Genomic DNA, 25,849 nt, shown 5'->3' with positions numbered 1-25,849 from the left:
GACATCTCTATTGTGATGAACGCCGAACGGTCAGTTAGTTAAACGTCAAAACTAAACTACAATTGGGGGAAGGGTGTGGTGAAATTCGTTGTCTTGTAAAAAGTAGTTGATGGTTGTTTTCGCTAAAGATAAATGAAACAAACCAATATGAATAAATACATAATATCTAGTATTGCTATATTGTACTTTTCAGTCTCAAACGGTAAGTAACAAAGAAAAACGTTACGATACAAACACATATAACTTTGTTGTGGTTGTTTACGAACTATTGTTTATTAGTTTTAGCTCTGGAGTGTTATGTGTGTGAAAACCAAGAGGATAATAACGAGAAATGCGTGAAAACTATCAAGAATTGCGAGTACAATCAAGATGTTTGTTTGACTGAGATAAAATGGGGGAGCACACCGTACTGGTCACAAGGGGCTAAGAAACAGTATTACATTTCTAAGCGGTGTTCAAATAGGACAGAATGCGCTAAAACAAGACAACGATACATGCCGCTATGTACACACATTTGGTATCAGGATTGGGTGTGCTCAGATTGTTGTCTGGGTGACCGCTGTAACTATTTTGTGATTGTAAGTATCTGTTTATATTATCATTCAATTGGTTAATACGAGTCACCTTACTAGGAATACTATTCTTTGTATTGGTCTCATTAAACAACTTTAATGCAAACTTGCCCAATAAATATCTATACCACTAAGATTTTATTTTATGAAAGTGCTTCATAATTGTATGTAAATAAATCAGAAGAGTTACACTGTAATTTGAGTAGTAATTATTAATATTAATTTTATTTTTTTCAGAGTGGAGTGGATGCTGTAAAGCCAGTATTATTCACATTGTCGGGACTGCTATTAATTAAGGTTTTGTTATTATAAAGACTACTAAAGCTACTAGTTGCCCTAATCTTATTCTAAAATAAGTGATGACTCCACAGTGCACTAAGAATAGTTTATGAAGAGTAACTTTTTTAATATAGAAGGATACCAATCTGTAAAAAATAATTAATGATTCTTAACTTTTATAAAACTTGGTCTGTAAATAGATACATATTAACAAAGGTGAAAAATGCTTACAGTTGCTATTTCTATCTTTATCAAGCTATCAAATTTAAAGTTTAATCTCATCAGAAAACCTCAATAACTTAAGCTGAAGATCTATCCTGTGTTCATTGTATAATAATTTTATGATAATCAATTATTTAGATACTGCATTTACTTGCTTTGAAATGACTAGACTTAAGATCTGCACTTTAATGTTTGAAGCTACTTAACTTTTTTTATTTACTTATTGAGTATACCTATTTGTTATTTATTTTACATGAATCTCATTAAAGGTAACTTGGAAGACTGCCAAAATTATTTCATCAGAAAACAAGAGTTGATTCAAACATTATATGTTCCATTCAAACGATGCTATATATAAATCTTTATCTAAATAATTAGTGATAATACTATTTTGTTAAGAATGATGTTAAAAATATATTTCTAAATTATAATATTGTATAATGTAATCTACAACAAACAATCTTTAATGGCACAATATGGTGGCCTTCTCTGTTATCATAAAATGTGTGTTCATTGTGTGTATCTCTAAAAAATATAAGCATGCAAATCAAGTGTGAACTGACATTTTGTATTTAAAACCATGAGCACAAGTGTCCATGATACTTTTATTGTTTTATATATTTTTTTATTGTATTGAATTTATACAAACATTTATGACTTTATTCAGTGCCTGTTAATCATGGTGTATTTACTGTCAAACTATGGCAGCAATTATTTTATAATTTTCTTAATGCTAATGTGACACGAAGCTGAGCTTATAAACAGCATCTATTGGTTAAGATTTGTTATGAAAATCTGATTATGTATAAGACAATCAAGTGATAGTGTTTACTGATCCGTCCAATCAAGTGTTTCATCTTGTACCATTGTATTATATTTAAGTGTCATTTTTTGTAACTGAATACCTATGTGACTTAATATCATTATAAGTAATTTTATACAAAATCTTTTTTATTTTTTCTAGTCCTATCATTCCAACAGCTTTTCTTGATCCAAAAAATACTAATTATCATCAAATTAAATCACTGCCTTCATATTTCCAAGTGGTAAACAGTGTTTGCCACTACCAATCAGACATTTTCGAGAGGTTTGATTCCTATGTCGTAATGAGTGGGGTTTTCTAATTTCTTTCAATATCAAAGATCTAAAAGGGATCATGACATAGGTAGAGGAGCAGAATCAAAGGTATACTTGAATTAGCTATTTCATTCACGCAGTTCTCGTCAAACCTTTTAGTTTTAAATGTTTATCTCCGTTATTATTCTAAGCTTCCGCTATACAACTACCGAGCTGGTTAATGGTTGAAAAATATTATTTATCAAATAAAATATCATATATATAATTCAATAAGTCCCCAACCCGCACTTGCCCAGCGTGGTGGACTCAAGGCCTAACCCCTCCCTCATTACGGGAGGAGACCCTTGCCCAGCAGTGGGACATTAATGGGTTAAATTTATTTTATTATTATTACTAAACTATTTCAATAAATATATTGCGAATGGGTTGCCTAAAAAGTTCCAGACCATGATAATATTCATTATAATATTTAGTTTCGCTGTTTAGTGTTCTCTTCCTGTCTGACTTATAACTTAAATCATAGTTAAACAATTCATGAATCCTACACAAATTTTGTACAGAGTGTACCTATAATAATTTGAGTACCTATACACTGATTAGCTCTTTTATGTAGAAGTCGGCAAGTTTCCTAAAAACTCTGACCTCTGAAGTAACCCGCCGTATGTGAAATGTTAATAAATCACTTGCTTGATCGTGCGTGGCCAGCCTTAACTAAAAGTATAGTCTGTGGTAATGTCTACCAGAGAGTCAAGTGCCATCCATCCATCGCTTTCAGCCAACTGCCAAGTGCCAGCAGCCTACACCAGCAAGCGGTAGCGGCAGAAATCTTCCCTTTAGCACCAAAAGTGAAATAATTATCCTCCTACGATGAATTGGAATTCAATAAGTGTATTTAATTACAAACCGCTGGCTTGTGCGATAATATTGGTAAGTAATAACTATTTTATAATGTCATTCTTCATTTCGTAAAAAGTCGAATAGATTGTTGATTTTATGGTCTATTATGAATAAGTAATTGCTGTATAATTGTTAAGGATTGTTATGTTTCAGATATGCCATAGTTTTTACAATCCCACCGATAGCGGTGCTGTGCAAATTACACAAGGAAATTTGGATATGGTGTTAGGTGAGTCGCTTACATATTCCACGTTTTCTAGAAGGATTAATTTACTTTCCTATTATGCGGTAACTTGCTATCACTCCTTTTCCCCACTGTGTCACTGTACTTGCCTATGTGACATAATATGTTTATTGTTGTTTCAATTCTTCATTTGAATATTTTTGTGTATTGGTTTGACTTATTTTTCCTGGTAACTCTCTGGTTCTGATTGAAATGGTTATTCATACATAAGTAATATTGTATACATTGGATTATTTGCTAATCTTATACAAGATTCCCTCATATTATATCTAAGTGTTTCATTAGATATTTTTTCTTATTTCTCCTGAAGTTCACAAAGCCACATCATCAGAATTATGTAAACAGATATCAATTTGTCACAATTGGAACTACTTGTAAACAAACATTTATCTATTTTTACTTACAAACACTATTTATGTATGAAAACAATGGTTAGTGAGAGATTGTTGTTGCCTATTGTTAGTATATTCTTTGTCATGCATACTGTACATACATACTATATTAACAGTGTAATGCTCTATTTCTTAACAGGCTACATACTCTAGAACTGCTTACAAGCTATAATTAAAATAAACCAAGGTTTATTATAATAATGCAAACAATACATTTTTTGTTTTTTTTACAGCTTCCAATGAAATAGTATTTATTAATTTTTATGCTGAATGGTGTAAGTTCAGTAATATGCTGATGCCAATTTTTGATGAGGCAGCTGATGAAGTAGGCAAAGCAGGCTATGACACAGGGAAGGTAGTTATGGGCAAAGTGGACTGTGACCGAGAAGGTTCTGTCGCAACCAGGTTCCATATTACCAAATATCCTACTTTGAAAATGTTCAGGAATGGATTACCTGCCAAAAAAGAATATAGAGGTAAGACCTGGTATCATATCCCTATAATAGAATACATTTTATTTATCTTTATTTGTAAACAAACCTCTACCTCTCTTAATATTATTCACCATTACTCTACAGGTCAAAGATCAGTTGAAGCTTTTGCTGAATTCATCAAGAAGCAATTGACAGACCCAGTGGTCACTTTTGGTGCATTGAAGGAGTTACATGATCTCAGTGAGGAGAAGAGGCACATAATTGGCTACATGGACAGGAGGGATCAGCCTGAGTATGAGACATTCAGAAGAGTGGCTGCTAACCTGAAGGATGAGTGCCAATTCCATGTTGGGTTTGGTGATGCTTCACAGCAAATGCATCCCCCTGGTGAGACTTCTTACTCTGCCTATAATTAAACACTGATTTTCTTATCACTACTTTCATAAGGCAATTAATTGTTTATCAATACAGCATTTTGCAAGCTTGGTTTATCAGTGATTGTGAATTTCCTAATAGAAAAACCCGGTAACTACACAGTTGCAGATTAAAAGATGCTGTTTTGTTATTAATGCAGGTCATACATAACTTCCTCATAGCTTGAAGGTTCACAAATATTTTCTGATTTGGTTTAAATAGAAATAATATAAAAAATACTCATAAAGACATCTACACTGAGAGAAATCTCTTATCATTTATTTGACTGATTAGTCATTACAGTAAATTTAACTTGTTGATAACATTCTTCTAGAAATATTTGTACACTTCTGTACATCTCATTAAGCAACATTTTTTTATTAATATTTGCATAGCTGATTTTAACTAGTGACTGCTGATCAACTTACATTTTCATATTGCACTCTTTATATCACTGCAAGGACACACCTGTGTTTATAATACAATATGTTTCATTAAGTTAGTACATGCATGTATGTTAATGAAAAACCTTGAGGAAATCAAGTGAGCATTCTTTTACTTTCATAAAATCACATTTACACATTATGGCAATAAAAAAAAATTGTGATGAAAAAATATATAACTATTACCTATCCCTCTCATATGAAATTATGAAGATGGTGTCTATATATAAAAAAAAATTACAAAAATAATATAATCTAAATATTTTTTATTTCCAGGCCAGCCAATAGTTGTATTTAGAACAGACCGGAAGGTCTCCACAGAGCCTGATGAGACATACAAAGGTTCCCTGTTGAGTTTTGATGAGTTGTACAAGTGGGCTCAAGAGAAGTGCATACCTATTGTGCGGGAAATTACATTTGAGAATGCTGAAGAACTAACTGAAGAGGGATTGCCATTCCTGATTCTGTTCCATCATCCTACTGATACTGAGAGTGTGAAGCAGTACAAAGAAGTCATTATGAGAGAACTTGAGGGAGAAAAACGTAAGTAAAACTCTTTGTAAAGATAGATCATTTAAAGACTTTAGGCCTAATCTCTTACTCATTCTGACAGGACACCCTAGCTTTATTAGAGGAACATTTATGGGTTATATTACCTAGTATTTCTATTATAGAAGATGTCTGATACAGGTTACAAAATGTGACTTTCAATTATGCCCTAAGAACACTTTTTATTTTAACGACCTTGAGTGGTGTAGAGATTTGTTTCATATTTGAAACAGTAATATTAAGTTCCCACGATTCATGAAATTATATCATAGAACAGTGGCATACTTACAATCTGGTTTTGCAAAGGACAAACTAAGCAAATAATTAATTATTTTAAGCAAAACACAGGCACTGCCTAGTTTAGCACCACTTTCTAGTTCTTATGTTTAAATAATAAACTTAGCTTGAAGTGAAATCGACTAGTAACCACTGTTTATAACATTAAATGTTTGTAAAGGTAGTTTCCTGTTGATATTTCCTTTATGAATGAGTTTACGCTGTAAAGATGGGGAACTACTGTAAACTGTTACTTCATGCGATAGTTCACGTTCTACCATCACTGAGCGGGCTACCTATTGCGGAAAAATACGTATTTTACATACTCCTTAACCTATTATCCTTTATAAATATTTTTATGTATCGGACTCACGATCGAAGATTGTACATATTGCTTTATTGTTCTAAACGCTAAACTACATATTTATGTACGATCGTGCCTTGCTTAGAGACCCCTGACTTACTTACAGTTTTATGGAGAAACAGATTTCTAGTAGAACTACAACAGAACATAGTAATAATAAGCATCTTTCTATCCTCGAAAAAAGCCCTAGAATCCAATCCGTTTTCTAGCAGTATTTATACTATTTATTGATTTGCTAATATACCTTTATGCAATTTCAGAAAACGTAAACTTCTTAACGGCTGACGGAGTTCGCTTCGAGCACCCGCTGCATCACCTCGGCAAAACGATCCAGGACCTGCCGCTGATCGCCATCGACTCCTTCCGTCACATGTACATGTTCCCAGACTACAAGGAAATGGAGAAGCCCGGCAGACTGAAGCAGTTCCTCCTAGATCTCTACTCTGGAAAACTGCATAGGTATGTAATTCATATACTTTTTAAAAGCTTTGGTTGTTATGTTACAAAAATAGTTTTTTTTTATTAGATGTTTATGCCTTCGGCGCGGTCGGTAGTATATCCGACTACTATGGGTATTTCCTAAATTATATCAAAATATTTCTCAGTGGTAGCCCGAAGTTTGGTAACGTGTAGTAAATAGTAATATACCCGTTGGGTCAATGGCAAAACGTGGTTGTAATTCATACACCTCTACCTACACCTTCAAGTAAAACAGGCATAATACTATGCATGTTTAAATGCAAAAATGGCGAATCTGTTTTAAAAAAAAATGTCTTAATATCGATAAACACGATAATAAGTAGTTGTAAGAATTTATCAAAACTAAAATACTTTACGACTCTGTACCGATATCATATTATTATACAAATTGACAATAACATTGTTATCTGAATACCTTTGATAAACATACATTAGGTTGAGTGGGGAAATTACCAGTTTCTATAGTCCAACAACTTTGTAGAGAGCCTTCACATACACGATTTATCTAGATTATAGTGAATAATTCTGTGTATACCCATACAAAAGAAGCTGTATCAGACAGGCCGCCGTCCGCTGTATATGCGGCGGTCACCTATGTTCTTAATTATATAATTTATATATTTTTTCCCACCAGTAATCTTGCATACAATGCTCTCTACTAAGTTATTAGACTATAGGAGGCATCATTTGTTGATAGATGACTCAGCTTGACACTTAAAAAACGCATACATCACACTTTCACTTCATCACAGTACCAAATTCAAAGAACATTTTCTAACAATCTTCAGACTCATAATAAAATAATATAAAACGATAATCTCGTTTAAACTTCACACAAACACAGACAAAAGTATCATAATATCATTTTATGATGAGAATTTTGTTATTTTATAAAACTGTGTGATGAATTGAGTAACACGAGAGCATTGTTTTCATTTATAAAGGTTAACTTATGTAATAATTACAATCTCGAATACTAAATTAGATGTATTTTATGAGGTTAGCTTGATAATATACAGATGCTTATATTATGACGATATGAAAAATCTATATAATACAAACTTCGGTTGTAGATTTGTTCCGTATACAACTATTCCTTAACTCGGGAGATTATGAGAAAACATACCAAGTTATTTGAAATGCTAAGTTGCTTTTTAATTTACACTTATATACACACATTACACACAAAAATGATTTACACATATATAATAATAATTGACATTATTTTTCTCGCCAAGCTGTATACTATAGCTTGTTGGCTTGAATCCAAGGGACAACATTTTCTAATATCAGGCGGTCGCACAAAGTGCTCAACATAATCATAGTTACGTTGTTTTATACATGTACTCATGTACTACTAACTTCCTTCAGTAATAAAACTTGTCAACACTGTTAAAGGAACACCGTGAACAATGACCGCAACGCACTTTTATTAATGTGGTGAAACATTGCATTTGACACTGCAATAAAATAGTTAAACGGTTAATAATAACATGGCGTTTGTTTTATATCGATTGGCAAAAACATTAAAATTTGTTATGGATTTTATTTCAAGTCCATAATATAGGTAATGACCAGTGGTAATTTAAATAATATATTTACGACCATGCATAAATTGCCACACAACATCAGTAGGTTTTATATGAAGGCGTACGCTATAAGTCCTTTAAATGCACGGCTCACAAACAAAAGCAAAACCACAAGGCAACCGCCTGTGCCCGATTTTCGTTGCACAATAAACCATGCGAGTTTTATTCTAACAACGGAACTTGCACAATAATTAGTAAATAAAATATCCATAAAGACATTATATAGTTCATAAACAAATAGTATATTTACTTATGAATGTTTATCATAAATAGTGTGTCTCTCTTTATAGCAAATTAAACAGTTTTACAGTTTACGAATCACTATCACGCTAATTAACTGGTTTGTTAGTTATTGAGGCTATTCCAACCATTTTTATACTTTTAACGATAAGAAAAGTAATAAAATGTTGGTTTTTATTGGTTGGTGTTATAATGTTTTTCATTAATCTGTTACAGGGAGTTCCACTACGGTCCAGACCCAGACACACCGGTATTGAACTTAGACGTGAAGGTGACCACTCCGCCAGAATCTACCTTCAAGAAGCTAGCGCCCTCCAAGAACAGATACACCCTCCTTAGAGACGAATTATAAGGTCGCTGCACTTAGGTCACGAATTTAGTATAAGTCACATACTAAAGAAATACCTTATTGTATAAAAATCGTTTTATCTCGTTTTTTCTTAATGTTGTCTATTTCTTTCCTTTGTTGTATATGTCGGAATTATTACTGAATTATGTTCTTTTCTTGGTTGCGAACTAACTCAGTTGTTTGATCCATTTATTATCTGCATACTCGCTATCGTTTAAACAATGAAATTGCGTACTCAAGTCATATACGAGGGTTTTATTACTTGATCACATGATGCGATTACGCGATTAGATTGCTGTTTATATTTATTTATATTTTTCTTTTTAATTTATTACACGAATGTAGTTAAATATTTTTAATGCACTCTTTCTTGGTCCCGTAGTGTTTCTACGTATAATGTAGGCTGTAGTTGATTATTTGATATACTTAAGTTTTGCATTTGAATGTCCACTACCGACTACTTAACAAATAAGCAATCAATTGCCTGAAATGTAAGACCTCAAACTTCTGTATTTTATTCGGATAATGCGTGGTATGTGTATGTGAGCGCGTGAGAGTGAATGAGAGGGCTTTCGCGGTAGAACTATTTATTCAGTACATTAATTGTAAAAATATTTTGAATGGTGGAAATGTCGGTCGCTGTCTTCCACTTTGTATATAAAACTGCTCACTCCCTTCTTTTTGATATTACACTATCTCCAAAAACATTTTTGTTACAAAAGTATGTTAATATTGTCTTTTATCTTGGTAAATTGTTGAAAATGAATTAATTTATTACATATGAGAATCACAATGGACTCAAATTGTACGCAAGACCAAACTTGTTTTATTATAAGTACCGATGTATTTAAATATTGTGATTCAAATATCTATAAGTCTTATTGTGATTGATGATGTCTTATTTGTATTCAAATATTAATGCCAAGTTGCACTGAAAGAGCAGCTGCGCTTTACCTTACTCGGTTTATTGAATCTCGTTTGCAAGTTTTGTAATTACATACTGAACTGGCTAAAAGGATTCATTTTTAAATGTTAGGCAACGAATGCCTGCGCGTTGTTGCTCTTTCAGTGAAATTTGTCTCATATTATGGACTACAATGTGAATCTATTCGGTATGAAACCTCCCTGTGACGAGATAAAACATTCCTCGATCTAAACTGAATAGTCATTATTTACTTATTGTATAATTATAAAGTGAAATGGTTGTACAAATGTATGTTTTGTGACGTGTGTTGTAATAAATTTTTTCGAGCCGAAAATCAGAATTTTATTGGTTAGTAAATAATGCTAATGTGATTTTTCGATCTTCACTGTTATAATTTTATAACTGCCTTGTCTAGAAAGGAAGATTCGCAAGTATCGCCATTAGTTATTAGTGGTTATACAGTAGTATACACTAATGCTTCTGTAACTTTCCTCAAAACTTCTTCAGTTCATAGCCTTTGAAATAACGTATCTAAAATCGCTTATTTAATCCGCCCGATTTCGTGAAGATAGGTCATTTTTGGGGTCTCAAAGTATCATGTCTCCGAAACAGAGATATGTACCTTATTTAACTTCAATGATATCGTGTCGACATAAGTCCAGGGCATATGGGCAACCGTCTGGTCCACTCCCTGTATTTTTATTCGATTTACTTTTTAAAGTCCAGATTTATTATCCATGAAAGTTTTGTGTCTGTTAACGGGTATTGTACAAAATGTAAACACTGTAATGGCACCGATTTATTAATAAAAAATAGTCAGATGAATATTGATCTCAAACAATAGCGATCTAATCGGTCGTAAACAACACTATTCATAGCTAGTTTTGCTAGTTTAAAAGAAATACGGTAGATGGCGTACAAGGCGCGTTCAATCGTTAACGCGACCCTAACGTTAACTGAAAGTAGTTCTTAACTCGTTGTATATGTGGCGCTAGTAGTCACGAATCGAAACTGAAGGTGAAATGATAAAATTTAAGTCCTTACTGTTGTTGTTCTCTGCTCCCATCTCGATTAAGGCATTTATGCACTTACCTACTAGCTACTGCCCGCGACTTTGTCTGCGTGAAAAGATTTCCCGGTGTAAATATCTTTGGTAAATCCAGGTTTTATGCTCTTGTCTGTATGCTGAATTCTATTCAAATCCATCCTGTAGATTTACCCAACGTGAAAGAGTAAATAATATAAGTACACACGTCTTCTAATCTTTCCTCACAAACTTTCGCATTTAAAATAATAGTAAGTAGGATTTATTCTTCTACAAATAAAACAACTGCTTGGATTTTGTATGAATGACGGGAATTCGCATTAACAAACATATGATAAATTATGTATAGTGTAGTTATTATTGTTCATGCGTGCTTTCATTTTTCAGTAGCTTCAGGGTTGTCTTCCAGTACCTACCTATACTTATTTTTTAAATATGTCTCAAAAATACTAGGTACTACAATTTAAATATCAGGGTAGGTACCTACCTAATGATCATTACTTAAAGGGACAGTCGTGATTTCTCATTGGTCTGTTGGGCAGTTCGCATCATGGGTGGCCCCATTATTTTAATTAGTTCTAGTTCAGTTGTAACGTGTAAGTTCAGATATTATTACAGTTTATCATTTTCACAACAGTATTACTCTAAAGAAATATTTTGGATCACCGGTTACCAAGGCCTTATATGAATTTTATTAGTAGATAACAAAAATATAATATAATATTCGAATAACTGTTCATTTCAGTGATTTCTGAAGGGTTCATATCCAAACTTAACAAAAGTTAAGCAATCCCATGGTAACTACCTATCCTGGCCACTTTATGGTGAGAGTTGAAGGAACACCGTCAGGTTTTTAGTCGGTATGCCCAAATTAAAGCCGGAACGCCTAGTAATAGTGCTCGCGAACACCAATGTCCTATGTAACTACCTTCCTACATAGAGGTAAAGAAGCGATCATAATTCACAAAATACTCGAATCTATGAGGTACAGGTTCTATTAGTTTGTTGTAGGTATAGTTTGTTTGTTGTATCTATTATTTGGTTCTATTAGTATTTTTATAGATTGTTCTAAGCTAATAAGTCTGATGAATCCATCCATCTATTGGTATTGCTTAACTTTTTCTGTTTGTCTTCTTTTATAGAGTTTGACTCTAAATTATGAAAATTATCTTTTATTTGGGTAGTAGCTTTCCAGCTTCTATTTTTTTGCGAAGCTTACATCCACCCCGATATAAATTTCTGTCCGTAATAATTTCATATTAAAAGCCCATTCCGATTTTTTGGATCATAATAATAAAATCAATTGTTTTGTCTCCTCTCTATAAACTTGACACTAATGGCTACGCTCATTCATATTTCCTTAATTACGAACAAGGACGGTCATTTTACAAAAAAAGGATCCTAATGAGAGCAATAGATTGGCGTCAAAAACGTGTCATCGTTATATGTGTGCCGAACTGCTTGTTGTGTAAAACAAACTGCGCTCGAGATGTCGTTTTTACTGATGTGGGGCAATTTCGGCTGTCAGGTCAAAGAGAGAGGTGCGTTTGTAAACGGCCGCGGCGCCACAGGGTGCCATGCTCCGCAGAAATCTTTTACCTACTCCGTATATTTTTTGTGCAGTCCGAGTAGACTTCGCTTTCAGTGTGTGATTTTTGATGATGACGGTTTAGACTGTACAAATAGAATTTAGGCTTTGGTTGCTAATTTTATGAGTTTATTTTTAGTGATATTTCTACTAAACTGCGTCTAGCATAAAAACTTGATTATCTCAACATGGGTAGGTATACTAGGTATCATTCATATTATAAAGGGCTCTACATGAACGAAGAGTCCTTAGCTCGACAATATAATTCCGGAGGTACCTATTCTAGATTTTGTTATTTATATTAACCAGCTTACCTAACGTTCGATTAGTTTCGAGTCTATCACTTAATCTTTAAAACTAAGACCTTAGGTATACTCCAATCGCTATCGAGGTGAATCTACTGTACCTGTGAACGATATATAAAGTGATAAGGGTCGGAGCTTTAAAATGCATACCAGTAAGCATCACGAAACTATCTTGTAAATATAAGTTCGGTTTACGATATAAGCACCAAGATAATAATCATAAATCAATCATAGAACAAACATTTTTTCTTCGCTACTGCTTTACGCAACGATTTGACGGACACAATGGAGTGACAAGGGCGCATCTCTGGTGCGAACCTGTGCATCTCTCATTGTTCTCGACAGGTACATCGGTGATCTTGTTACACCCTCACAATGCACTTCACTCCTTTAAAATACGCGAAACTGAGCGGAATTCCGATCAGATAACAACGATGTCCGTAATCATACAATAGCGATGTAAAACTTATTCGTAACCTGCGTTACATTTGAGCTTTTTACGCCTTTTGTTAGAACGTGTGTATCGTGTTTCGTAAAAAAATATAACAAAATGTGTGATAAAAATGTGAAGTGTCATGTATTCAATAAGCTAATACACATGGCATTTTGATCCTCAAGTAATCTGGAAATGGTACCTGCTTAAGTCTGCCAAAATTACTTAATTTTTAACGTTAGTTCGTTCCAACAAACAACTGAACGCCAAAATTACCGAGTATTTGCAAAGGTAGAGATATAGACAACACTAGAACTAGAAATGTCTATTTCGAATTGATTCAACTCACTGCGGTTAAATACTTAGATACATAGATACAATACATATCTACTACTTATTGGGAAAACAATGCTATGGAAACGTAATTGGCTATTGAGGATTTCTTCTTTGGTTATTAACTTATAGTTTTATTATAAACTTGTAGGTACTTTTGTTAAATAAACCATAAAGAAAGATCTCTATCAGAATTACAAAAGCAACTAAACAAGCATAAAATGTTTCAAAAAGAACGTTTAAGACGCACAATTTACTTCATATTCGGTTGTAGCGTCAGTAGCGTGGGTGCCGGGCTGGCTACCACAATAGTTGCAATCCGACACCGCGTCGGTACTTTGTAAGTTCTCATAAAGCGCCAGATTCATTGAAGCACCCTGACAAAAGTACCAAAGACAGGAAGTGAAGGACAGCGTGCGATAGAACCAATTACCCGCCCACGTTATAAGAAACCTGTAATTAGTGTAAAATACACCGAGCTCTTGAACGGAAACGGCCGCGTTCGCTCGATTCAGATGTCGATATTCGCTAATAATTTTATGATACCATAATCTGTGGCCACGTGTAGTAAGAGAGCTGCCTGTATGCGGGTGTCATACATTGTCTTATGGTATCTTGTTTTATCTAAACTATGTTGTAGCTAGATTTCTCGAGAAGGTAGGCGAGAGAAATCTAAGCGCTATTACTAGATGATAGAAAAATCAAATATTGATTATGAAAAATTTTGTTACAAAATAACTGGTTATAAAGAAGTTTTTAAGGTTTGTATAATAGTAACTACAGGTTTGTATAGAAGAGAAGATATTGTAAAGATTTCATATGATGCCTCATGGTGATGATTACTATGTTAATATTATTGTTAAATACAATCTGGTCCAAAAGCAATATTCTTAGCACGTTGTGTAATATTAGTACCTGCAATGTCTTTATATATGGAAAGTGACAATTGATTTTTATTGCATCGTGTTCCATGATTTTAATTGCATTTCACGCACCGCCAAATAATGAAAAAGCACTTCACCTGATGCACTATGTCAACAAAAGCGGCGATACAAAATAAAATGTATCAAAGCACCGGCAAATATGTTTCACATGCAATATCGGTGCAGTACCGAAGGCAGGCTAGCAAAATGACAAACTACTGCCTTTTTTTGTACATAAAAATACAGTAGTTTGAAGATTTATGGCGAGAGGAGACGATCATAGGACATTAGTAGCCGGCATTGTACGTCATTGTCCACGGCATGTGGGCTTTGTACGATGAACGCCGACTTCGGCACAGTAGCATGTCTCTCGGTCCTTTCAGCCGAACCTATTGTTCTACAGAATCGTAAACATGTCGACAGGTTAACGCATTTGTACTAGAATATACGTATAACAGTAGTAAGTTCGTAGAAACATGTACGACAAAGAAATGAGGAAGCTTTTTAAATCACTAAACTGTGAGTGAATGTAAAGTAATTATGGGCTTTTATTGCACTTGTTCAGTATCGCCTTCACAAATGAAGGAGAATATCAAGTATTGTTTCTCCAATAGTTTTTTTTGACAATGCTTAACTTATGAAAAGACTAGATTGGCAAGAATAATAGTGGTTGCAGAATCTAAAGAGTTTGCTAAATCAGGAGTCGTTGAAGTCGTTTGTTTATGTTTCCTCAAATATATAAAGCAAATATCAGGTCAGACAGGTTAGAACTGCCGTTGCATTATTATTTTTCAATATCGATTGGATATTGCTGCTTAACTGCATTAACTGGAGCTGTAGCAGAAAACATCTATAGCATTATTGGTCGGTTATTTTATATGGTAGATGACCACACCAGCTAAAGCAACTCTACTAATGATTAGGAAACATTTAAATAATTATCTAAAACATATTTTCCCAGGCGCTCGAAACACTGATAACAAAACACCCAAAAATAAACAACATACACTTGTACTTGGAAAGGCAATTATAGAAATAAAAAATATAAACATTAAATTTCGTTGAAGGAAGAAAAGGGAACGTCTCTAAGCGGCGCGGTGTTTAGTAAAACAAAAGCAGAGAGAACGATTTAACAAACTGCCATATTTTAACAACGTGTAATTAAAGGTTTGGCTCCGCTCGAATATGCATAAATCATGCGTCTGCCGCAAACTGCCGACCGAAATAGAGAAAAAATTAAATACATTAAGCTCTCCTGGTCTCTGCTGGGAACTGATTCAACTAAAGAAATTATCTTTGTAGGGTAAGTTCGCCCTATCGCGTCCATCACCTAAATCGCGTCCATTTTTCGAACCTGCCTATAAAAATACTTGCAAATAAATGTAATATCACACTGATGAACGTGAATGTTATTACTGTCAATATTTCAATGTGTACGAAGTACGCACACATAGACAAAAGCTCCGAGTGCCTATTTAATCTGAGTAAAAAAAAAGATTAAGTTTGGTTGTTCAACAACGGAGTGCGGACGAGTGGGATTTTAGTAAAAAAATAGTGTGCAGCGGCGCATTTGACGGTAAGTCTCTTTATGTTTTATGTGAAATTGAGGATACATAGATGTTTCGAGACATGAATCATAGCAAAAACTAATTATATTAATTACTAATTTGCTTTTTTTATCTATTTAATAGTTAAAACAGGGTGGACGCGAAGTGCTACACTGAATTTATTAAACTACCACTTTGCGTCCACGATGGACGCGAACTCGTCCATTTACGTTTTAGTTAGTTGTTTATTTTTAAGTGATTAAAATATTAAAATAAATTGGGTTTTCGTTCCTTTTTTTATTAAAATTACACAATTGTAATACCCAATTTGCGTCCACATATTAAGATTGTAGAAAAAGTACCAATGATAGATCGAACACGTGGACGCAAACTATTCCTATAGGCTATATAATCTTGTAACAAATCGCGTCCGTTTTTATTAAATAATCGCTCTATTTTTTGTAAAATACTGATATCAGGATAAATATAAATATTTTGTTTTATTCAGTATTTTAAATCTAGTAGGTCCAATAAAATGTTTTCTGTGATTCTTTTTTCTGTTTAAGATGAGTTCTTTAGAGTCAAACAAGAAGAAGGAAAAGAAAACTTATACAGAAGAAGATTTTAAGTAAGCGCTAAGCGACATTCGAGAGAAAAAGAAATGTGTAAAGATTATGGAATTCCCAAGACCACAATATTGGATAAAATCAGTGGGCGCTGACCAGATGGAGTAAAGAAACCGGGATCAGAACCAACGCTAAGTGTAGATGGTGAAAAAAAGGTAGTTGAATGGCTTCTCAACATATCCAAATGTGGATTCCCAGTGAAAAAACAGGAATTATTGGATACTGTTCAGAAAATCATTCGAAACGGGGAGATTAAAAATAAATTCAAAGATGACCACCCAGGTCAAAGTGGATTGAAATTTTTTTGGCCAGAATTATAGAAATATCTCTTAAGAATGCGGAGGGCATTAATAAAGCTAGAGCCCAAGGAACAGAAGAATCAATCAGATTGTGGTTTAGAGAACTTAAATAATATTTGGAAAGTATGAATCAGAAAGATATTTTAAGTGATCCAAAAAGAATTTTCAATGGAGACGAAAGCGGTTTTGCTTTCTGTCCAAAAACAGGAAAAGTTTTACGTCCAAGAGATTTTTTTAACAATTATATTCTTAAATAAATAAATTAATAAAATTTAGTGTTTTTTAATATTTCCTTTATAATATCACCCCCTCATACCTTTTCTAAGCTGGTGGACGCGAAATAGTCCCAGGGTGGACGCAATTTGGATTTTGTGGACGCAAAGTAGGTGAAATGCCTAATTCTGTGGTTTGCCTTTTCTTAAAAAAAACTCATGATATTACAAACGAAACTGAAAGTTAATATTAAATTAGACTATATAGTCACCACATTACATACATTTTTTCATTGAAACTAGTGCTGCAACATTTTTATTTTCTCCTTCAAACTTGCTAACTGCACTAAATGGACGCGAACAGGCGAAATGACCCTATGACGTTGACGGCACTGGCCATGTTAATGTAATTAGTTTAATTTTATAAGTGGTAATCTTACTAAGACTTAACATTAACAAGGTAACTGAGATATATTATTAAAAGTCTGTCGCCGACAAAACAATCTCATACGAAAGACATCAACGGATAACGTCTTTTAATACCAATTAGAAATTATTTACTTTCATTTCATTATTCTAAATTATACATAGGTACATCATTTGAAATTATTAGAAACTTTATTTATTGTCGATTGCAAAAGGTCTCATAAGTACGTATTAAGGCCCGTTATTATGGTTCCGCTAATCCGCGTGGAGATAAAGTTCAAAGTAAACAGTGTTAACGTAACCTTTGTTTGGACGGTTGTCGTCTCGCTCTTTCTCCCGTCCTCGAGCCGAACTGGTAAGCTCATAACTCACGGGGCAGGGTGGGGTGTGTCGGAGGCTGTGGCGGGCGGGGCGGGGGGCGCGGGGTGGTGCGCGCGCGCCGCTCGCTCCCTCGGGGCAGCGGGGCCGGGGCGAGGTGACAACCGCTTGTTACGTCTATTCCAAGCCAGTTATTAAAAACGTCTCGGCGCGAACGGTGCGCCGCCCTGTAATTATCCAGTTGAAGGTTTCGTCGCGCAACGTTGTCACCACTGTCCCCGGAAATGCAATACGTGGATCCGCCCGCGCAACAGGTCCGTCCGCCCGCCCACTAATATACCACATTACAGTTTACGTAAAATAATATACGCGCAATCATTTGCCATTAAAGTTTCTAAATTGATGAACTAAATTTTAGGCTCATAATTCAGTGGCCGCGAATTGTTTCTGTAGTTGCTCCTAAGTTTTTGTAACTAATAATTCGTTACGTCTTGCAGATGATGAACATGATGAGTGGCTACGGTTGTGGTTACGGGCGCGGTGATGCGATATCACCCGCCTCGGACCTGTCGTCGTGCAGCAGTGCGTCCTCGGGAGCATGGTGCGCGCCCCCAGCGTGGCGCGAGCTGCCTCCCTACCCGCCGCAGTACCCGGCCTATTGGCCGCCGACACCCGCGGCTGCTGAAGAGGCTCGTGAACTTCAGCGGCGCTGCGCCAAGTGTCGCTGTCCCAACTGCCTCACCGAAGCCGCCGGTTTCGGTCCAAACTACGGCAAGGACGGTGCGAAACGAGAGCATGTGTGTCACGTCCCTGGATGTGGGAAAGTTTACGGCAAAACGTCGCATCTTAAAGCTCATCTCCGCTGGCACACCGGCGAACGTCCATTCGTGTGCAACTGGCTTTTTTGCGGCAAGAGATTCACGAGATCTGATGAGTTACAACGCCATTTACGAACACACACCGGCGAGAAGAGGTTCGCGTGTCAACTCTGCCCGAAACGGTTTATGCGCTCCGATCATCTCGCTAAACATGTGAAAACTCACGCGAATGTCTCAAGGAAAAACAAGAAATCGAAGGAGGATGACAAGGAAGAAACGTCGAGCACCACAAGTGATAAACCGGAGCGTGCAGTAGAGCCGCAAGCTGTGCCTGCGCCCAGTGCGCCCGCGCCGACTGTAGGCAGTACAAATTATGGAACAGTACCATCAGTGGCCGTCGCAAGTGCTCCGAAGCAGATGTCGTTGAATTACGCAGCAGTAGCGCCTAACATGATGCCGAGTGCACCTAACTACAACAGTGGCGCGATGTTCGGCAGTGGTATGATGAGTGGCTGGTATCCTGAAGTGCGGCAGGACACGCTGTACGCGCGGCACGGGGCGGCCGCGCGCGACCACCGCGTCTACCAGCAGTACCCCACGCCCATCACCACGTACCAGTGCGCTACCAAGGATAATTACACCATGTTTCAGGGACACTATAATTTACAACCACCAGTGGCTTTAGGGCAATAAGTGTTTCATATGTCTCATTGTTTGGTGTACGACCAGGATACTATTAAGGTTTGAACATTTCAAAGAAAACTTGCATGTGTCCATATTCGTAATATTTTAAAATAAAATCATTTAAGTTACCAGGTAAATTTAAATGTGATTGTAAAATAGCTGTACATTAAGTAATGTATTAAACATGTGCCTTTTTGTTGTTGTATATGCGATACGTATTTTGATTAAGAAGATTAAATAAAAATATGTTCAAGACTATTTCTACTTTTAATTAATCCGTTCATCCCGCATATCAGACAGTAATTACTTCAGAATACTATCAAACACTCGTGAAGCTGAAGCTTTCGTTTTTTCTTTATAGTCTTTATTTATTTTCTGTAGTCCGTAATTTCATAGCTGATCAATGAATAAAATCATGCAAATAAGCAATGAAATGTACAATTTGTAAAATGTATGTCTACTATTTGACCCTATTCATTGAATAGGGTCAAATAATAGTTTGATTATGTTAACGACACATATATGTAGGTAGTTACAAAACGCACTTCATTCAAAACACATAATTATGTAAAATATCTAAAAATGTGTGTTGCCTACATATACAATGAACTCTAACCTGTTACATGATAGCTTTGGCAACGAGAGGCGGTACACAACTTCATTCAATTTTACAAATTATCATATTAATGGTTAAATATTCAATACATTATGAAAATAAGAAACCAGCATCCATAAATCAAGAGCGATCGGTGTAAAATAAGTATAAATTATGATCTTAATCACTGATCGAGTCATAGATAACGCAAGCTTAAATATATTTTTTAGCATCATCAAATAAATTCATGATTGTATTAAAACGAAACAGGTTCGAGAGTATCTTTGATGGTGTTTTGATGTTTTATAACTTGAAAAATGTAATTTACTAGTCGATGTAATGATCTAAGATTGATTCTTGCTTTTTGCCTGTTCGTGTAATTATAGGTCATGTGTTTTAAATATACGATAGGTAAGTAGAATCCCTCCTTCTATTAATATTCCTGTTCACACATCACTCTGATAGATAGGATTTTCAATGATAACGCATATTTTAATTAAACTGTGCAGTTTTATCGAAACTAACAATCAATATCAAGGCGTGCCTGGCCTCTAGGAGAAAACGGAATAGTACGCGATATAGAAATGTCGCAAATATTGTAGTCAGTAATGACATGCAGTAACTAATGTCTCAAGCTGTAAGGTTTTTAAAGTTACCAACTTATAAATATTAATTAGTCTATAACCGCCCCGGGGTGTATACTTTTCCACTACCAAATTATATCTTAATCGGATTAGCAATTTTCCTATGCATATAAACTTTCACATTCATCATTTAAAGTAAGTATTGATAATACTTACGATATTTGAAATCGTGCTGCCATTTGTGTGGAAACGATTTCCATAATAAGGTATAGATTCCACTGATATGATCTCACTGCAATATTGTTCTTTGTTTCATTTACTCTGAACGAGGAACATTATGCAAAAGGTCATTTGATTTGTTCTACAATTATGTCTGCTCAATAATGAAGTCACAAAGTTTCTACGTTTATAACTCTTTCAAGCTGAATTTACTAAATAGATTTTGCTATTATTTGGCTCGCAGAAAATATCCATATATATCTATAATGATCGCATTACCAGTTATACTTATACACGATGTCATGCAAATGGCACGGAAAGGTTCTACCGCCAGAATCTAAAGGTCTAAAAACATGTTAACCCAGAAATTACTTTTAAAACGAATTAGATTATAACTTTTGGTGGCAACGCTTGCGCAAACTTACTACTTATTTACTAGTAGTATTCGTTGTATGATGATAGTATCAACGGATTTTAATTAAAATTATAAGGGCATGCTACGTACTCGCCGGTGCTACGAAAGTGCTACGCAGCGCTACGAGTAAAGTTCAACTTAATTAACGCGCATCTATTATATTTTTTGGACGCGACTGTCGGTGTTATTTGCTTAAAAATAATACACTGAGCTGGGTAGACAGGTTTGGTGAGAGATTTATTATTTATGTTGTGACATTCTAGTGTTGGTTGGTAAGTTATTTTGGCATTTAAGTTTATGTAGCGGAGAGTAGATGGTTTGATTGTTAAAAGTGAATTAAAAAATAAGTGAAGTAGTTTTTAACTCTTGACTGCATAGTATTATTGTATTGTATTTTATAAGGATTCTGTGGTGTAGAGTATGTAGTGAGTAGTGTGTGGTAGATGCGTCCTCCCGTCACAAGATGGCGTTAGGTGTTTAGTGACGCGACGTCGGCGGCGCGTCACCGCGCTGCGACGTAATTGCACGCTGCTATTATCTGGGCGGCGCCCGGCGCGCATGGCGGCCGGTGCGAGCGGGATGCACTCGATAATACGTAAAACAAAACGAGGGAGTAATAATGGTAAAAAACGAGCAGCACGCAAATTATAGTGAGAAATGAGGCAGCCGGTAGCGGTGGGGGCTCGCGTGGTGCGGTGGGGGCCGGCGCGCGGCAGTCGCGCTCGCTCGGCGCACGCAGACCGCCCGCGCCGCCTGCGCCGCGCCTCGCGAGTGTAGTGACTGTGTGACATGCGCCAGCAGCCGCCAACACCCGCCACCACCGCGGCACCGGCGCCATGAGCGGCAAGGGCTCCTCCTCTCCGGACCTGCTCATGAATGTGAGTCCCCGCTCACAACACTTACCATACTTCTGCCACATTTAATATACTTCTTACTAACAATAAACGACTATTTACTTCTTTATCTCACTAACCGGCTTATCACTGCTGACAGTTGGGTTTACGAACACAAATAATATTATCAATATACCTATCTGTAGGCTCTACGTTACTTCAATTCCTATCCTGTATCCTATTCCTACTGAACATCACAAATAATTTATAGACAGCCTACTGTTTTCTGAAGTATAACCTTAACTCCAGGCAAACTTTAAGTTGCCTTATTTCTTTAGTTCCAAAAGTAATAAAGTTAACTTAGACTTTGGTTAAATTAACGAATGGTACCTAACTTAATATGGCAAAGCTACTTTATGAACATGGTCATTGAAAGATTTAGTACACAAAAGTCAGTTAGGTATCCTGTATTAAGTTAGTTTTAAGCCCGGCACTTTTGCACTCACTATGCTAAGTTACTGTGACAAAAATTTTTTAATGAACATAAATCATTAACTTTGTTAAAGTATAGTAGATAAATAAAAATATAATAAATGAAAACATCTGGTACAAGTTAGTTTATGACAGAAGTTAATCATGAAGCACGATTTTAAGGAAGCGTGGCTAATGGATATGTTATAGTAATCATAAATAAATAAACTTATTATAAGTGTATCCGAAGAATACTTCACGGTTTACAAAGTTAAATTTTGAAGAACAAACCGAGCCAAATAGGTGAGTGTATGAAGCGGTTTGTTAGTGTTTGGGGCACCCCCGGGTATTGTCGATTTAGCACGCACCATAAGCGGCACATTACCCGCGATTGAGTCTGCGGCCTGCGAGCAGTGCGAGCAGCGCGCGACTCCCTCGAGCCCTAACCTCTATTACTATTCATGGCCGCCCCCGCGGGTCGAGTGGACTGCCCCACCCGCACCAAAATATACCCGACCGTAAGAGAAAACATTATGTGTAAATTTTCTTCATATTGCCGTGCCTTTGAATAATAATTCGGTCGCCGTTTACTCGCTCCTACGTCCTGAATAATAAATCCTACCGTAATTTGTTCAAATAGCATAAGTAGGAAATTGGAATGGCTCCTGCATTATGTATCTTTTTAACGGTGTGGAACAAATCACTGCATTGTGAGTTACCTGCTAGTTATAGAACACAATTTACTATTCGTCCGGGCGGCTAAAACTCGGTAGGACTGTTTATTATTTATAAAGCGATATCCGTCACATAAACGTCACTATTATTATCTGAAAATAGGCCATTAAATTTCGTTCCGAACATCACTAGCACTTCATAAAAACCTTAAAGTTAATTCAATTAAATGAAGTCAAATAAAATAAAGGCCGTGCCGCACTTTAGAGCGGTGTATCGAATCCTTAATGACACATAGAGGCTTCGTCCATTTTCTACCCAATTTCCTTTTCATATTAGTTTAATCTAGAGGCAGGACTACTGGCGCCAAAAATTATGCCGCGACGGCCGTGTCGGGCGCGGGCGGCTAATCTGTTTAGCGTTATATTGTAGGCCGCCCGGCTCCTTTGTGCGGTGAAAAAGGAAGAAATTTATGCGTTTCGGCGTTGTGTGTGAGTTTTTTGTGAGAATGTAATTAATAATTCGGCGGCAAAACTAACAGTGTTTTCGTTGTAACGTCGCCTCGTTGATTGATGTCCAATGCCACGGTTGCAATTAGTACGCACGAACAAAAGATCTTGTTCTATTCTTTTATCTTGACTCTACAACTAGTATTTAGATCACCCACGTTAAATAAGAATAAATTGTTTATGAAGTAACAATTTTTATCTTATCCTAGGCATTAAATGCGCCCATGACATACGTTTTATGGAAATCATTGACTGCTGATTTTTATAATTTTATCCACGTATCAATTATACAATAATTTACCAAAATTTACCCTCTATCGAATGTATAAACAGATTTATCAAATCTGCCCACGTGAAGTCATGGAACTGTGTTCGAAAGCTTATTGAACATTTTGAAAGTGTTTCAAAACGTGTTGGAGCGGCGCGCTGGCGCTGGCGTTGTACGGCGCGCGGTGCGTGGGCGCAGGATGCCTAGTCACGCCGCAACCGCCCGGCTCAGGTGTATCATGCAGAGCGATTGTTTGTTTTGTTACACTTGCTACCTAGATGACTCATCTTTAACAAAAGTAGGCCTATCACAATAGCAACAAATTTTACTGTTACTACTCCTGTGAATTTATTTTTTAAAGTATAAGTTCAATTTTCAGGCGGCAAGCTCATAACAATTTCTCCAACTGGTAAATAAAATGGAATACTAACATTAAAGAGCTAAATACCGTTTTGGAAACTAAAAAGCGGCAACAAGTAGGGTGCCAATTACCGCGCGTCTCACGTCACGCCTCACTCAGTGGCCGCACATCAGCTACTCCTGTCACTTTATTTAGATAGCGGAGGATACGAGCAATTCCGAGCAAGTCGACTGTGTTATTTGGCCGGTTGGAGCGCGAACGTACCGTTGGCTGAGAGTCGCCGCACTCGCCGCCACTCGGCACTGGTGCGGCAACATTTTAATTGACCACGCGATGTTGTGCCGCGTCTCGGCCGACTTTTTCTCCACTCCTCAAATTGCTCTAAAGTGCTTAATGAGAGATGCGTGCAATCGCCGTTTCCCCGTACGAGAGGCTGCTCTTATTTTACATACATAAATAGTTCAACACGACGAACTAATGCCGATTCTCGGTACTGTAATTGCGCCTGTGACAGGCTTCCGTCGCCTTTCCAGAGGCTGGCGGTTAAACGCCAAACGTCGGCGTCGCCTAAATTATAGTTATTTCGCATTAATAGCGTACACATCGACTAGTGCGTGCGCATGCGGCTCCAGGCACCATTGACATTTGCAACCAACATATTCAACTCGTTCGAGAACAATTTATTTGATGGATACGTGACTAGAAAATAAATAAGTGCAATTACATCCTTGCCTCTGAAAATGTTCACAGTCTTGATAAAGTATTTAGCAATATAATAAAGACATTTCAATTTCATGGAGTAGTCAGCTCGCTTGTGTTCAGCATCATAATAATATAATCATTGTCATATTATATTATTATCTAAAATGCTATTAAATACAATTTGATATTAAACGTAACATGGTATCTACCTGGCATTTCTGAGAGATTGTTTAATTTCAAAAATCAAGATCAGATTAGTGTTAATACTTAAAACATGTTACAAATCGTCCTTGTCGCCAGAAAATACAATTAAAAGTATTTTTACAAAGAAACGTGTGAAGAAAAAACCGGTATAACAGGGGTTTTATGAACACACAATAATTCACATACACAAATATTTGAAGTATAATGTCATTTTAATTTATGCGAAACACACGGATATTACATTACGCACAAAACATTTTTTTGCAAAGACACACATGAAGGGACATAGTTTGTAAACCTAATAATTTCCTCTCATCAGTATTATCCGTTGCGAAGTATAGGATGTGTACAACGTGGTTAATACCAGGAAACTGATAATAATGTTCTTGACATGTACTTGTATCCATTTAATGTTATTTTTATGGCAGGACCATTTTGACGGTGTAGTGTGATAGATAAATTCTTTTGTTCCACATTATTATTCTACAGCTAGCTTCCCATTGATATAAACGACGTTGCCAAGTTAAGATATTAAATTAATATGGTAAAAAAACTGCGAATAAGGCGATAATTGATCATCGACTTGTGCCATGGGGCGGCGTAAATTCCCTTAAGTTTCTTTGACATATAAGTATTTTACACACGCCAGTAAATATGTTTTAATAATAAGTAAATGTTTTTGATAAAAATGTAGTTGGGGTAAATTGCTTTCG

General features: G+C 35.9%; 3 protein-coding genes across 4 annotated transcripts in view; all 3 read left to right on the top strand.

Annotated features, from left to right (window-relative positions):
• Window positions 1-2,903: 2,903 nt before the first annotated feature.
• On the top strand, window positions 2,904-10,080 carry ERp44 (Endoplasmic reticulum protein 44). Its single transcript, XM_076113280.1, has 7 exons — window positions 2,904-3,077; window positions 3,201-3,276; window positions 3,917-4,159; window positions 4,262-4,504; window positions 5,251-5,517; window positions 6,424-6,622; window positions 8,689-10,080. The coding sequence occupies exons 1-7, from the start codon at window positions 3,018-3,020 to the stop codon at window positions 8,822-8,824; spliced, it is 1,224 nt and encodes a 407-aa protein (XP_075969395.1). The 5' UTR covers window positions 2,904-3,017; the 3' UTR covers window positions 8,825-10,080.
• Window positions 10,081-17,949: 7,869 nt separating this feature from the next.
• On the top strand, window positions 17,950-19,561 carry LOC142972290 (uncharacterized). The gene is made up of 2 exons (XM_076113278.1): window positions 17,950-18,115; window positions 18,299-19,561. Exons 1-2 carry the CDS (start codon window positions 18,086-18,088, stop codon window positions 19,310-19,312), a joined length of 1,044 nt encoding a protein of 347 aa, XP_075969393.1. The 5' UTR covers window positions 17,950-18,085; the 3' UTR covers window positions 19,313-19,561.
• Window positions 19,562-21,833: 2,272 nt separating this feature from the next.
• Sp1 (transcription factor Sp8) overlaps window positions 21,834-25,849 on the top strand; it is a 68,586-nt gene continuing 64,570 nt past the window's right edge. For both annotated transcript variants that reach the window (XM_076113276.1, XM_076113273.1), the window contains exon 1: window positions 21,834-21,994. In XM_076113276.1, the coding sequence (XP_075969391.1) occupies window positions 21,953-21,994 (42 nt within the window). In that variant the 5' untranslated portion in view covers window positions 21,834-21,952. The remainder of the gene's footprint in view (window positions 21,995-25,849) is intronic.

The sequence above is a fragment of the Anticarsia gemmatalis genome, chromosome 4 (assembly GCF_050436995.1).
Source record: "Anticarsia gemmatalis isolate Benzon Research Colony breed Stoneville strain chromosome 4, ilAntGemm2 primary, whole genome shotgun sequence".
NCBI classification, from domain to species: domain Eukaryota; kingdom Metazoa; phylum Arthropoda; class Insecta; order Lepidoptera; family Erebidae; genus Anticarsia; species Anticarsia gemmatalis.
This window is presented reverse-complemented; position numbering and strand designations above follow the sequence as displayed.

Coding starts and splice junctions, on each gene's coding strand:
- ERp44 (XM_076113280.1), top strand. CDS start 3,018: ATGAATTGGAATTCAATAAGTGTATTTAATTACAAACCGCTGGCTTGT. Junction 3,277..3,916: donor AAATTTGGATATGGTGTTAG/GTGAGTCGCTTA, acceptor TTTTTTTTACAG/CTTCCAATGAAATAGTATTT. Junction 4,160..4,261: donor TGCCAAAAAAGAATATAGAG/GTAAGACCTGGT, acceptor ATTACTCTACAG/GTCAAAGATCAGTTGAAGCT.
- LOC142972290 (XM_076113278.1), top strand. CDS start 18,086: ATGCAATACGTGGATCCGCCCGCGCAACAG. Junction 18,116..18,298: donor TGGATCCGCCCGCGCAACAG/GTCCGTCCGCCC, acceptor TACGTCTTGCAG/ATGATGAACATGATGAGTGG.